The 13,498-nt window shown below is 32.8% G+C and overlaps 1 protein-coding gene across 7 annotated transcripts in view; it reads left to right on the top strand.

The window, feature by feature from the left end:
* SCN9A (sodium voltage-gated channel alpha subunit 9) overlaps positions 1-8,570 on the top strand; it is a 178,853-nt gene extending 170,283 nt beyond the window's left edge. For 6 of the 7 annotated variants that reach the window (XM_024243378.3, XM_063712844.1, XM_024243381.3 and 3 more), the window contains 2 exons: positions 83-353; positions 3,899-8,570. In XM_024243378.3, the coding sequence (XP_024099146.3) occupies positions 83-353; positions 3,899-5,091 (1,464 nt within the window). In that variant the 3' untranslated portion in view covers positions 5,092-8,570. The remainder of the gene's footprint in view (positions 1-82; positions 354-3,898) is intronic. The other variant, XM_063712845.1, reaches the window with a different exon arrangement.
* The last annotated feature ends 4,928 nt before the right edge of the window (positions 8,571-13,498 follow it).

Raw genomic sequence — 13,498 nt, 5'->3', positions numbered from 1 at the left:
CATTTTTAATGCATATCTTTAATTTCTAGATTCTACTTGAAAAATTTACTCTGCATTCAATATTATTCTCGTTTCTTTGCAGAACAAAATCCAAGGATGTATATTTGACCTAGTGACAAATCAAGCATTTGATATTAGTATCATGGTTCTTATCTGTCTCAACATGGTAACCATGATGGTAGAAAAGGAGGGTCAAAGTCAACATATGACTGAAGTTTTATATTGGATAAATGTAGTTTTTATAATCCTTTTCACTGGAGAATGTGTGCTAAAACTGATCTCCCTCAGACACTACTACTTCACTGTAGGATGGAATATTTTTGATTTTGTGGTTGTGATTATCTCCATTGTAGGTAAGAATATTTATTATTCAGATTTTATTTTTTGAGTAAAGCTAAACTTCACTTATGCTCAAGGAAGTATATTCTGAATTCCTGAATGCAAATTTACTCTTGAGTAAGTCAGTACAATGAAAGAATGAAAAAATCCTAAAAAGCAAAACAAAAATATCTGTCTCTCATACTACAGTGTTTCTGGGTTTACACTACAGGCCCCAAAGCCAAATATTTCTATCTGTTAGAAGGAAATTATACTTGTTGATATTTAGTTTCCACTATTACCTTTGCAAAGCTAGTTACCATGTTTATATATAGCTGTGTCTTGGAAAAAACAATGTTGAATCTGAAATAACTTCTGGTTTTTGCACATGTGAGACTTGTCATTTGATTAATGATAATATTAATAGCCAGAGTATCTGTGAATTTGTGAAAATTCTTCCAGAATTTAAAGTGAAGTTAAGGTCTCTAGAAATGCCAGTTTTATTTTTTAAGGCTTAATACTTCATAAGTGTATAAAATGCCAATCATTCCTCAACCAGCCACGGTCATGTCTGTGAATAACAGCACATGATTTTATACTTCCTATACATTCATTGTCATGGTTCTTTTTCTATCTTCTTGAGTTTTTTTTGTTGTTGTTATTTTCACATATCTTGCAAAGTATTTTAGGATTGTATTTCTTTTTAGAATTATAAACTTTTAATAGAGATTATAGGGATTATTTACTACAAATTTAATCAACAGTTTATCAATCTGAAAAGGTTCAAGGTTGCATGACTTAGAATCATAAAATTGAGTGCCACATAACAGAGTAAGCATTTAAAATCAATATTTTTGGAAAAGCATATTATCACCAGAAGTCATACCAAAATTGATGTAAGAAAATGAATTAAAATTTAGGTGAGAATTTCACACTAACAAAAATAATTCTGAAAGCATTCCTATTAAGTCAGGAAAAAGAAAAGAGTGTGCCTGTATCATCCCTGTTTTTAGTAGTGTTGGCCAATGCAATTAGATAAGAAAACAAAGAGGTACATATATACAAACAATGGAGCAAATGATCCTTAATATAATGACCTTCTTCATATAATGCAAGAACTTCATATAATGACCTTCTTCATATAATGAAAGAGAATCAACTAAAAATAAATTCAATTAGAGTTCAAAAGGTACAAATTTTAAATTACATGTACCAACACTAATAATTATCTTATACATGAAAAAAAATAGAAAATCTGATTCACAATTGCAATAAAAATAAAGTAAATTATCTAATAATAACTTTATCATATGAGACTTCTGAAGAAAACTTTAGGAAATAAAAGAAAGCTGAAATAATTGAAAGGATTATCACGTACTTAGATAAGCTTCTCTCATTGTAATTAAGACTTTTAAATTTATTAATCTATAAATTCAAGGAAAATATCAATGAGTCTTTTTATGTAGTGGGGGTAATAAATAGACAATAACAATATAAGTCCAAATGATTCTAAATTCATCTGGAAGAAAATTAGGGTGACAAGAGGTGGCTTATTCTGCAAAATATTAAGACTTATAATATTTATGTTAAGTAAAATTGTTCAAATATAAAAGCTCAATGGGTTTGAAGAGAGTCCAAATTAAACTTTAACGTATAATTACCAGTTTACTGAGTGAAAAGATCACATGAATCAAAATCTAAAGTTAAAAAAAAGAGATTCTAGTAGGAAATATGTGGAAATAGACGTATAACCATATACTCTTATAGTCCTTTCTATTCATAACACAAATTTGTAAAGCCGAAAAAAAAAATGAAGAAGAAATGACTGCACAAAAAAACAAAATATTCTTTGGGGAAAAAATCATCATAAATTAAAGGTCGAAAGATAAAAAATAGGGGAAATGTTTACGTAACAGTTAAGGCCAAGAAAGGATCAATACTTTAAATAGAAAATTGTTCTTATAAATTAATAAGAATATAGTAAAAATCCCAACAGACATACGGGCAAATACCAAACTAAGCCAAAAACAGAAGTTAAAAATAACCAATAAGGATACAAAATAACAAAACACAATGAAGATTGTGGATTATGTTCACAAAAAATGTAAATAAATTACAATAGTAGATGTTTTCAAATGTCATGAAAATTTTTTGGTAAAAAACTATAAAGAAGAACGGTAGTACTCAATACTGGTGAACGTGTAAGGTACGAGCACTATCACATACTGCCATTAGAAATGTTAATTAGTACAGGCTTTCTGGAGATAGGTTCAGCTATATATTGTATGTATATATATACACACACACATACTATGTATATAGTATATAGTATGTGTATATATAGTACTATATACACATACTATATACTCCATATATAGCATACACATACTATATACTATCTATAGTATACACATACTATATACTATATACATACTATATACTATATATAGTATACACTATAGTGTATACATATTATATATACTATAGATAGTATATAGTATGTATACAGAGTATATATATAGTACTATATATATAGTATATATAGTATGTTATATATATATAGTATGTGTGTATATATAGTGTGTGTATATATATATAAATATATATATACTGTTGACCCAAGTTCTATTAATATATTATTAAAAAGTACTCATGCAATTAGGAGAACATACCTATTTAAATATTCATTTCAGTAACCAAAATGGAAACAGTATAAATGCTAGTCTTCAATTTGTGGTTATTTTGAGAGAGCATTATACCACTATAATAAATTATTTTGTTGTCATTTTTATGAAACTATCTCCATGACAAATAAAGTAATTAAAATAGGTTACAAGCTGGGCATCGTGGCTCACACCTATAATCCCAGCACATTGGGAGGCCAAGGTGGGCGAAATCACTTGAAGTCAGAAGTTTGAGACCAGCCTGGCCAACATGGTGAAACCCGTCCCTACCAAAAATACAAAACTTAACCAGGTGTGGTGGTGCATGCCTGTAGTCCCTGCTACTCTGGAGGCTGAGGCTGGAGAATCATTTGATCCCGGGATGTGGAGATTGCAGTGAGCCAAGATCACGCCACTGCACTCCAGCTTTGGCGACAGAGTGAGACTGTCTTGAAAAATAAGTAAATAAATAGGTTACAAAAAAAGCTTATATAACTTGAATACATTTGTTTGTGTGTGTACATGTGCTTGCACAGAAAAATGTCTGAAGTGATACTCAAAAAAATATTCATAATAGTTATTGTTGACATTTCAGGTGATTTATATTTTCTTTTTAGCATTTAACGGTATTGCTTGAATTTTCTATGTGAGTAGGTATTATTCTTAAAATTTAAAACACTATTATGGAGGAAAAAAATGGCCCATGAGCTTAGTAAAAAGGAGAAAATGTCACAATGGTAATGTTAGTCATTTTTCTTTGGAATTTCTTAATCCTTTTTTAAGTAATTGCATTCAGTATAAAATAACTGTCTTGAATTTATAAGAAAAGAGTTGACAGATAAAACTGTTTAGAGTCATCATTTTAGGTAGCATACATATTTAAATATTTTATTTCTATTATATTCCTCCACATACAGGTATGTTTCTAGCTGATTTGATTGAAACGTATTTTGTGTCCCCTACCCTGTTCCGAGTGATCCGTCTTGCCAGGATTGGCCGAATCCTACGTCTAGTCAAAGGAGCAAAGGGGATCCGCACGCTGCTCTTTGCTTTGATGATGTCCCTTCCTGCGTTATTTAACATCGGCCTCCTGCTCTTCCTGGTCATGTTCATCTACGCCATCTTTGGAATGTCCAACTTTGCCTATGTTAAAAAGGAAGATGGAATTAATGACATGTTCAATTTTGAGACCTTTGGCAACAGTATGATTTGCCTGTTCCAAATTACAACCTCTGCTGGCTGGGATGGATTGCTAGCACCTATTCTTAACAGTAAGCCACCCGACTGTGACCCAAAAAAAGTTCATCCTGGAAGTTCAGTTGAAGGAGACTGTGGTAACCCATCTGTTGGAATATTCTACTTTGTTAGTTATATCATCATATCCTTCCTGGTTGTGGTGAACATGTACATTGCAGTCATACTGGAGAATTTTAGTGTTGCCACTGAAGAAAGTACTGAACCTCTGAGTGAGGATGACTTTGAGATGTTCTATGAAGTTTGGGAGAAGTTTGATCCAGATGCAACTCAGTTTATAGAATATAGCAAGCTCTCTGATTTTGCAGCTGCCCTGGATCCTCCTCTTCTCATAGCAAAACCCAACAAAGTCCAGCTCATTGCCATGGATCTGCCCATGGTCAGTGGTGACAGGATCCATTGTCTTGACATCTTATTTGCTTTTACAAAGCGTGTTTTGGGTGAGAGTGGGGAGATGGATTCTCTTCGTTCACAGATGGAAGAAAGGTTCATGTCTGCAAATCCTTCCAAAGTGTCCTATGAACCCATCACAACCACACTAAAACGGAAACAAGAGGACGTGTCTGCTACTGTCATTCAGCGTGCTTATAGACGTTACCGCTTAAGGCAAAATGTCAAAAATATATCAAGTATATACATAAAAGATGGAGACAGAGATGATGATTTACTCAATAAAAAAGATATGGCTTTTGATAATGTTAATGAGAACTCAAGTCCAGAAAAAACAGATGCCACTTCATCCACCACCTCTCCACCTTCATATGATAGTGTAACAAAGCCAGACAAAGAGAAATATGAACAAGACAGAACAGAAAAGGAAGACAAAGGGAAAGACAGCAAGGAAAGCAAAAAATAGAGCTTCGTTTTTGATATATTGTTTACAGCCTGTGAAAGTGATTTATATGTGTTAATAAAACTCTTTTGAGGAAGTCTATGCCAAAATCCTTTTTATCAAAATATTCTCAAAGGCAGTGCAGTCACTAACTCTGATTTCCTAAGAAAGGTGGGCAGCATTAGCAGATGGTTATTTTTGCACCGATGATTCTTTAAGAATCGTAAGAGAACTCTGTAGGAATTATTGATTATAGCATACAAAGGTGACTCAGTTTTTTGGTTTTTAATAAATCAGAAGACCACGTAGAAAACTTTTACATCTGCCTTGTCATCTTTTCACAGGATTGTAATTAGTCTTGTTTCCCATGTAAATAAACAACACACACACACAGAAAAATCTATTATTTATCTATTATTTTGAAATCAACAAAAGTATTTTGCCTTGGCTTTGCAATGAAATGCTTGATAGAAGTAATGGACATTAGTTATAAATGTTTAGTTAAAATGCATTATTAGGGAGCTTGACTTTTTATCAATGTACAGAGGTTAGTCTATATTTTGAGGTGCTTAAATTTATTCTACATTGCATCAGAACCAATTTATATGTGCCTATAAAATGCCATGGGATTAAAAATGTATGTAGGCTGTTCATTTCTACAAATGTTTTTCATTCATCTTGACTCACATGCCAACAAGGATAAGACTTACCTTTAGAGTATTGTGTTTCATAGCCTTTCTTCTTTCATATCCCTTTTTGTTCATATAATAACCACAGAACTTGAAAAATTATTCTAAGTATATATTACACTCCTCAAAAAAACAAAGATAACTGAGAAAAAAGTAATAATTGACAGAAGTTCTATTTGCTATTATTTACATAGCCTAACATTTGACTGTGCAGTCCAAAATACTGATAATAGTCTCTTAAACTCTTTTGTCAAATTTTCCTGCTTTCTTATGCAGTATTGTTTAGTCATCCTTTCGCTGTAAGCAAAGTTGATGAAATTCTTCCTGATATGCAGTTAGTTGTTTGACCATGGTACATATTTGAGCAGATAATAACTTGGGCACAGTATTTATTGCATCACTTGTATACAATCCCGTGTTTGGCAAGCTTTCAAATCATGTAATATGACAGACTTTCAACACAGCTATGTGTTTAGTATGAATAAAAAAGCATTTAAATAGGGATTCTTGCCAATTTGCTCTCTTGCCACCAACTTACTTTCCTAAATTATGGAAGTAATCTTTTGGATATACTTCAATGTATACAATGAGGAAGATGTCACCTTCTCCTTAAAATTCTATGATATGAAATATATTTTGCCTCAATCAACACAGTACCATGGGCTTCTAATTTATCAAGCACATATTCATTTTGCATTAGCTGTAGACATCTAGTTTTTTGAAAACACCTATTAATAGTAATTTGAAAAGAAATAACCATAATGCTCTTTTTCATGAGTTTATTTCAGGAATATGAGATCTTTCTTCAATAAAGTTATTCATGCACAGGCAAAAATTGAGCTACACAGGTAGAATGTAGTTTTATTTAGAAGATTTTTGTGGGAGATATTGAAGCAAATATATAAAACAACTTTCACTAATTTGCTTTTCATATTTAAAAAAATAAATTACATTTATATAATAAATGTTTAAAGCACATATTTTTTGTTGTTCTGGCAATTTAAAAAGAAAGAGGATTTAAACATACCTATAGAAACAAAGAATTATGGTTAAAGAATGAGATCAGAAGTCTAGAATGTTTTTAAATTGTGATATATTTTACAACATCTATTATTACTTTGAGACATTTGTTCTAATGTAAGTATAAAACTCAATCTAGTGCTAAAGATTCTTTATACCATCTTAGGTTCATTCATCTTAGGCTATTTGAACCACTTTTTAATTTAATATGAAAGACACCATGCAGTGTTTTCTGAGACTATATAGATCATTTTATCACATACCTACCAAGCCTGTTGGAAATAGGTTTTGATAATTTAAGTAGGGACCTATACAAAATATATTCCATTCATCAGATTTTTAAATACATTAAATTAAGAATTTAACATCACCTTAAATTTGAATTCAATCTACCATTATTTCAAACTCACAAATATAACTGCATTATGAATACTTACATAATGTAGTAAGAAAAGATGTTTGACAGGTTCGTGTGTAATTTTCTATTAAAGTTTTTACATTGCCTTGTTTTTATGTAAAATAAAAAATATGGGCAACTGGTTTGTTAACACAATTTCTTCTTAGCATTTCAAATATATATATAAAGTTGTTCTTTTTCCTATTTCATGAACTATGATTTTTTTTTAAATAACATGGTTAAGTTTTACATATATTTATGTTTGTTTCAGGAATGTCTACTTGTGACTTTTTATCAATTAAAAATAATATTTATTTGGAAGAAAGAGCTTATTAAGTATAAGCTTGAAGTAAAATTAGACTTCTCTTTACATGTAGATTACTGTTTGTACTGATGGTTTCACCCTTCAGAAGGCACTGTCATATTAATATTTAAATTTTATAATCGCTGAACTTATTACACCCAACAATACAGAATGGCAGTTACACTGAAGAACTTAACTTAGAATAGAATGGAAGCAAACAGGTTTTCTAAAAACTTTTTTTAAGTGACCAGGTCTCACTCTGTCACCCAGGCTAGAGTTCAGTGGCATGATCATAGCTCTCTGCAGCCTCAACTCTGGGCTCAAGCAACCCTCCTGCCTCAGCCTCCCAAGTAGCTAAGACTACAGGTACATGCCACCATGCCTGGCTAATATTTAAATTTTTGTAGATAAGGGGTCTTGCTATGTTGCCCAGGCTAGTCTCAAACTCCTGGCTTCAAGTGTTCCTACCGCCATGACCTGCCAACATGCTGGGGTTACAGGCATGAGCCACCATGCCCCAAACAGGTTTGAACACAAATCTTTCGGATGAAAATTAGAGAATCTAATTTTAGCTTTTTGATAGTTACCTAGTTTGCAAAAGATTTGGGTGACTTGTGAGCTGTTTTTAAATGCTGATTGTTGAACATCGCAACCCAAAATATTTAGCATGATTTTATAGAGTTTTGATAGCTTTATTAAAAAGAGTGAAAATAAAACGCATATGTAAATAAAGCAGTTCTAAATAGCTATTTCAGAGAAATGTTAATAGAAGTGCTGAAAGAAGGGCCAACTAAATTAGGATGGCCAGAGAATTGGCCTGGGTTTAGGACCTATGTATAAAGGCCACCAATTTTTAAAAAATATCTGTGGTTTATTATGTTATTATCTTCTTGAGGGAAACAATCAAGAATTGCTTCATGAAAATAAATAAATAGCCATGAATATAATAAAGCTGTTTACATAGGATTCTTTACAAATTTCATAGATCTATGAATGCTCAAAATGTTTGAGTTTGCCATAAATTATATTGTAGTTATACTTGAGACTGACACATTGTAACATAATCTAAGAATAAAAGTTATACAAAATAAAATTACGTTTACAAGTATTTTCTGTTTCAGTTAGAATAACCATAGGCAGGTAAAGTCAGTGGATATCTAAATAAGTTGCAGCAACTGATAGCTTTTTCCTTTTCATTGCAAGGACAGCTTCAAACGTCCTCCGTAAGAAGTGTTCCCGGGAAACAAAGACAAGGACAAAGAATCTAGAGTTCCAAAGTAATTCCTTGAAATCCACATCAAGGTTTGTGCAAAGGGAGAAAATTGAGACAGGAAGCAAAAATATGCAAACATCTAGCCACACAGCGATGTCTACATCTTTGTGTAATAGCATTAAGAGGTGGTGTAGCATACATAATGGCTAAGAGCTTTGGTTCATGGAGACTGCATTGTTCCTGTATGACACAGAAGTAGCCTGGATTCTTAAATTTTTAGTAGCAAATTGGTTGCCATACTAACTACTATTACTACTAATATAAATTCTTGATTCTGTATGGTCATTGTTCTAATTTCTTTGTGTAGCTTGTCTCATTCCACCCTCACAACCACATCATGGAGTATTACTCTTTTTCTCATTTTACAGATGGGAAAGCTGTACCAGCTCTTAAGAGGTGATATAGCATACATAATGGCTAAGAGCATGGGTTCTAAGACTAGAACTATATTTGTATCCCAGTTAAGCCATGACCCTATGAGTTTACTGAATACATTCTTTAACCTATATGGGCCTCAACTTTCTTATCTATAAAATGAGGAGAAGAGTACTACTTCATTATGTGGTTGTAATGATAGAATGAGACAAGCTTCATGAAGAAATTAGAACAATGACTGAAAACACATTGAAAATTTATATTAGTAGTAAGAGTAGTTAGTATGGCAATTAATTTGCTACTAAAAATTTAAGAACCCAGGCTACCTCTGTATCATACAGGAACAATGCACTCTCCATGAATGTTAAATAATGACAATATTTTCTCTATTTTATATAGGTAAGTATAACTATAGTGCCCAAAAGAGTTTTGTGCTCCCATTGGTAGGTAGTAAATATTTAGTGATGTGGCATATGCACCAAATATTTCAAAATTTAGCTACTTTTTAGATTTATGAATTCAAATAACATATTAAAATCAGGAAATATGCACATTTATAAAGGTCTAGCTTATTTCCAAAAAGCGGAGGTGGTTCTTACCATTTTTAGCTGAGTAATTAATACAACCCTCTACTTTAGCTATAAGCATCAAGTCCTTTTGATGGTCATTAGGTAAGATATTCTAAAAATAATTGCTATACTAGGCCATTATTTCAACTTTTATGTTACCATAATAGCATGTAAAAGGTGTAAAATAGTCCTTGGGACTTCTGTACTGATAGTTGCAATAGCCACTCTGCAAAATAGAATTATAATCACTGAATAATACTGTAATCCATTTCAACATAAGTGATTGTCATACATGTAAATTTTTTACAACAACAAAGCTAAATTCTTTCACATTGTAGATAACGCTATGCCATAACCCAAGCAAAATGAGCTGCAGGATACATGGTAATCTCTCTCAAGGGAGGCAGAAATTACATACTAGCTAGAGCAGAGGGGGATTTTGCTGCAATAGTATTTGATGCACACAGGAAATGAAACATGAATAATTGATAGTTATAAACAAGCAATAGAGCGAACATGCTACACTTAGCTTGACTTCCTATTACTCTGAGAGCCATACCTACATTAATAATTGATCTGTCTGCGAAAAGGTAATTTGAAGAGATTTATGAGACATTGGTAACAACTGCATCATTGTGCTTTAGCTTGAATCTTTTTAAATATATCTTTAGAAACAATAGATAAAAGCAATGCACAATAAGTATATAGAAAATGTTCAGAGCTTGTTGAAAATTTTGAAAATCTAGTAGAATTGAGCAAAAGTTATTCCTAAGTTGTAATATTTGCTGGCATGACCTAGTTTTTATTTTATTTCCTACAAAACAAAATGTCTTCAAGTTAGTTCAGTCATATTCTTTTCATAAAAATATAATTCTTCTCTAATATACCATCATGATTCATTTCTATTTTTAGTGATATGTAAAATTTAGAATTTATGGGAAAATTATATCCAGTGAATATTAAGAATGCACTCCCATTAAATTACTATTTCTAAATATGTGAGAACATAATCCGGGTTTGCATGTGCTGCTTTAAAGAAATACGTTCATTTACTTATGGCTGGCCCTTCATCTGAAGAGCCTCCGGATTTACTCTCTTTAAATATCTTGTGTCTTCTACTCTGTACATTGACAATATGTTAAAATGTGCTTTCTCCTGTTCTTAGGCTACTCTTGAGGACTGCTCATTTTTATATGAGAAAGAACGATATCTTGCTCATATAAGAAAAGGATATAAACCAACTGTGATACACTAATTCCTTCTAACAGAACAGAAAAAATAAATGGATGGGGTTACGTGTGTCTTTATACAAAACACAGATAACTAAACCCAGGCTCCTGCCTCACAAAAATTGTGAGATAATACATTTGTATTATTTTAAGCTACTAAATTTGTGATCATTTGTTACAAAGGATCAAACACAAATGCATGCTCCTGTTTTCCAATGTACCATGCTAAGGTATAAATACAGATGAGCAATGCTGCTAGAAAGGTTATTTTATCAAACCACAATGGCTCATACAGACTGTGGAGGTAAAAAGAGAGGGACACTGGTGAGGCAGTTTGGCACACTGATCTCGCCTGCAAAAGACTGATGTAGAAAGCAAAGGTTAATTGTTATCTTATCAAAAATTTAAAGGAGGAGATTTTCCTCCCTGTTGACTATCCTATTCGTGTTTACCATTCAGTGCACCTTATTCTTGGCAAAGCACCTTACAAATTTTTACCCAGAAGCCAAAGAAAATGGGCAATCTTAAGTAATTTTCTCAAAGTCAAAGAGAATCTGAAGTATACTTGTCCCACTCATGCCTTTAAAATGAAGGCCAAGAAAATCTACAGCAAATGTCTTCTAAAACGTTTCGTTTGGAACATAAAAAGTTTCTATGTCAATACATTTAAGGAAGGGTGCATTATATATTTCACTCTTAGAGTAACATAATTCACTTTAGCATGTTACATGCTTGCAGAAGACATGAGACTCAGGAGTCAGAGACAATAATAGATTATTACTTAAAGAATAGCAGGAGCCAGAGTATTATCATTTTTGTGTTGGTCTTAGAAAGCTGGGGCTGTCATAATAATGTACCATAGACTGGGTGGCTAGAACAACAGAAATTTATTTCTAACAGCTCCCGAGGCTGAGGAGTCGAAGATTAAGGTGCCAGCCAATTTCGTTCCCCAGTGAGGGCTCATTTCCTGGCTGGCAGAGGGCAGCATTCTCACTGTGTCTTCAAATGGAGGAGGCAGTGAGCTCTGGTCTCTCTTCTTTTTTCTACAGGAATACTAATCTCATGGTGGAAGATATATATATATATATATATATATGCATTCAGTCCTCCATATCCATGGTTTCTGATCTGTGGATTCAACCAACTCTGGATCAGAAATAGTTGGGGAAAAAATCCACAAAGCCCCAAAAAGCAAAACTTGAATTTTCCATATGCTGAGTACTACATTGAATCCATGCAAATGAAGTGACGTGTAGGTAATTTTAAACTATATAGGAGGATGTGTGTAGGTTATAAGCAAACACTATGCCATTTGTATGAGAAATTTGAGCATCTGTGGATTTTGGTATTCTCAGGGAGTCCAGAAGCCAATCCCCAACAGATACTAAGGGACAACTGTATATCATGGTAAATAAATTACATCTTCCTTCTCATTGATTAGTACCACCATTCATCCAGTTTTCCAAACTAGTAATCCTCTTCATTAACCCTCCGCATTTATTCACCAAGACCAGTTCATTCTACCACCTAATGTGACGTAAATCCATCAACTTCTCTTAATTTCCACTGTCAACCCCAATCTAATCCACTACCACCTTTAACCTCTTTATAAGACAGTGTAATAACCTACTTGTTTTATCTTCCTAAATCCATTCTTGCCTGACTTCCAAATCTATTCTCAGTACAGTAGCCAGAGTGGATTTTATGAGGTTGTGACATTTCCCTGCTTAAAATTTTGGGTTATTTTCCGGCATAAAATTCTGTAATATTTCTCCATTATTATTATGATAAATTCTAAAATCCTCAGCAAAGATTTTACAAACTCTATACTGTTACTGTCTACAAGTTCTACAAGCTTTCCAGCCCTACACCATGTCAGCCTCACTGCTCTTATCTTCCCTCTTTCCCTATCTCAATCTGTGTGCTTCAGCCTCAATAGTTTTCTTTCTGTTTGCAGGATCTTCTCAACAAAAGTATAGTGTATTCTTATATTCTTATACAGTGCCAATGCTTTCTGTCCTGAGAGAGACTATACATGTCTTTCACATCATAAGTTGAGTGCATGTTTGAAACTGTCCCACTGCTCACAAAATAAAATTAGGATAGAAAACTGGCATTTTTGAAGGACTAAGTTAAAAGTGTTTTTCCTCTATAGCTTTAACGGAGTAGGAAAAAAACAGAGATAATGTCAAGTAGGAAACAAAGGGATTGAAAACTGAAAACTTTCATATACAATCTACATTAAAATCAGACATTTATTTCTCTAAGGCCTGAGTTTCTCAATATTGGCAATCTTGATATTTGAGCTGGATAATTCTTTGTTGTGAGTGGCTGTCCTGTGCATGGTGGGATGTTTAGCACCATCACTGGTCTCTAACCTCTAGATATCAATAAACATTCCTAATTCCACAGTTATGACAAATAAAAATGTCCCCATCTTTGTTAAATGTTCTCAGGGGGACAAAATCTTCCCCAGTTACAACGACTGATCTCTGACAATGTCTATCAAGGTATGAATCATGGATAACCGACATTACCTTAGCTATTAGTTTAAAAAATACTGAGACTTACCCAA

The sequence above is a fragment of the Pongo abelii genome, chromosome 11 (genome assembly GCF_028885655.2).
Source record: "Pongo abelii isolate AG06213 chromosome 11, NHGRI_mPonAbe1-v2.0_pri, whole genome shotgun sequence".
Taxonomy (NCBI): Eukaryota; Metazoa; Chordata; class Mammalia; order Primates; family Hominidae; genus Pongo; species Pongo abelii.
This window is presented reverse-complemented; position numbering and strand designations above follow the sequence as displayed.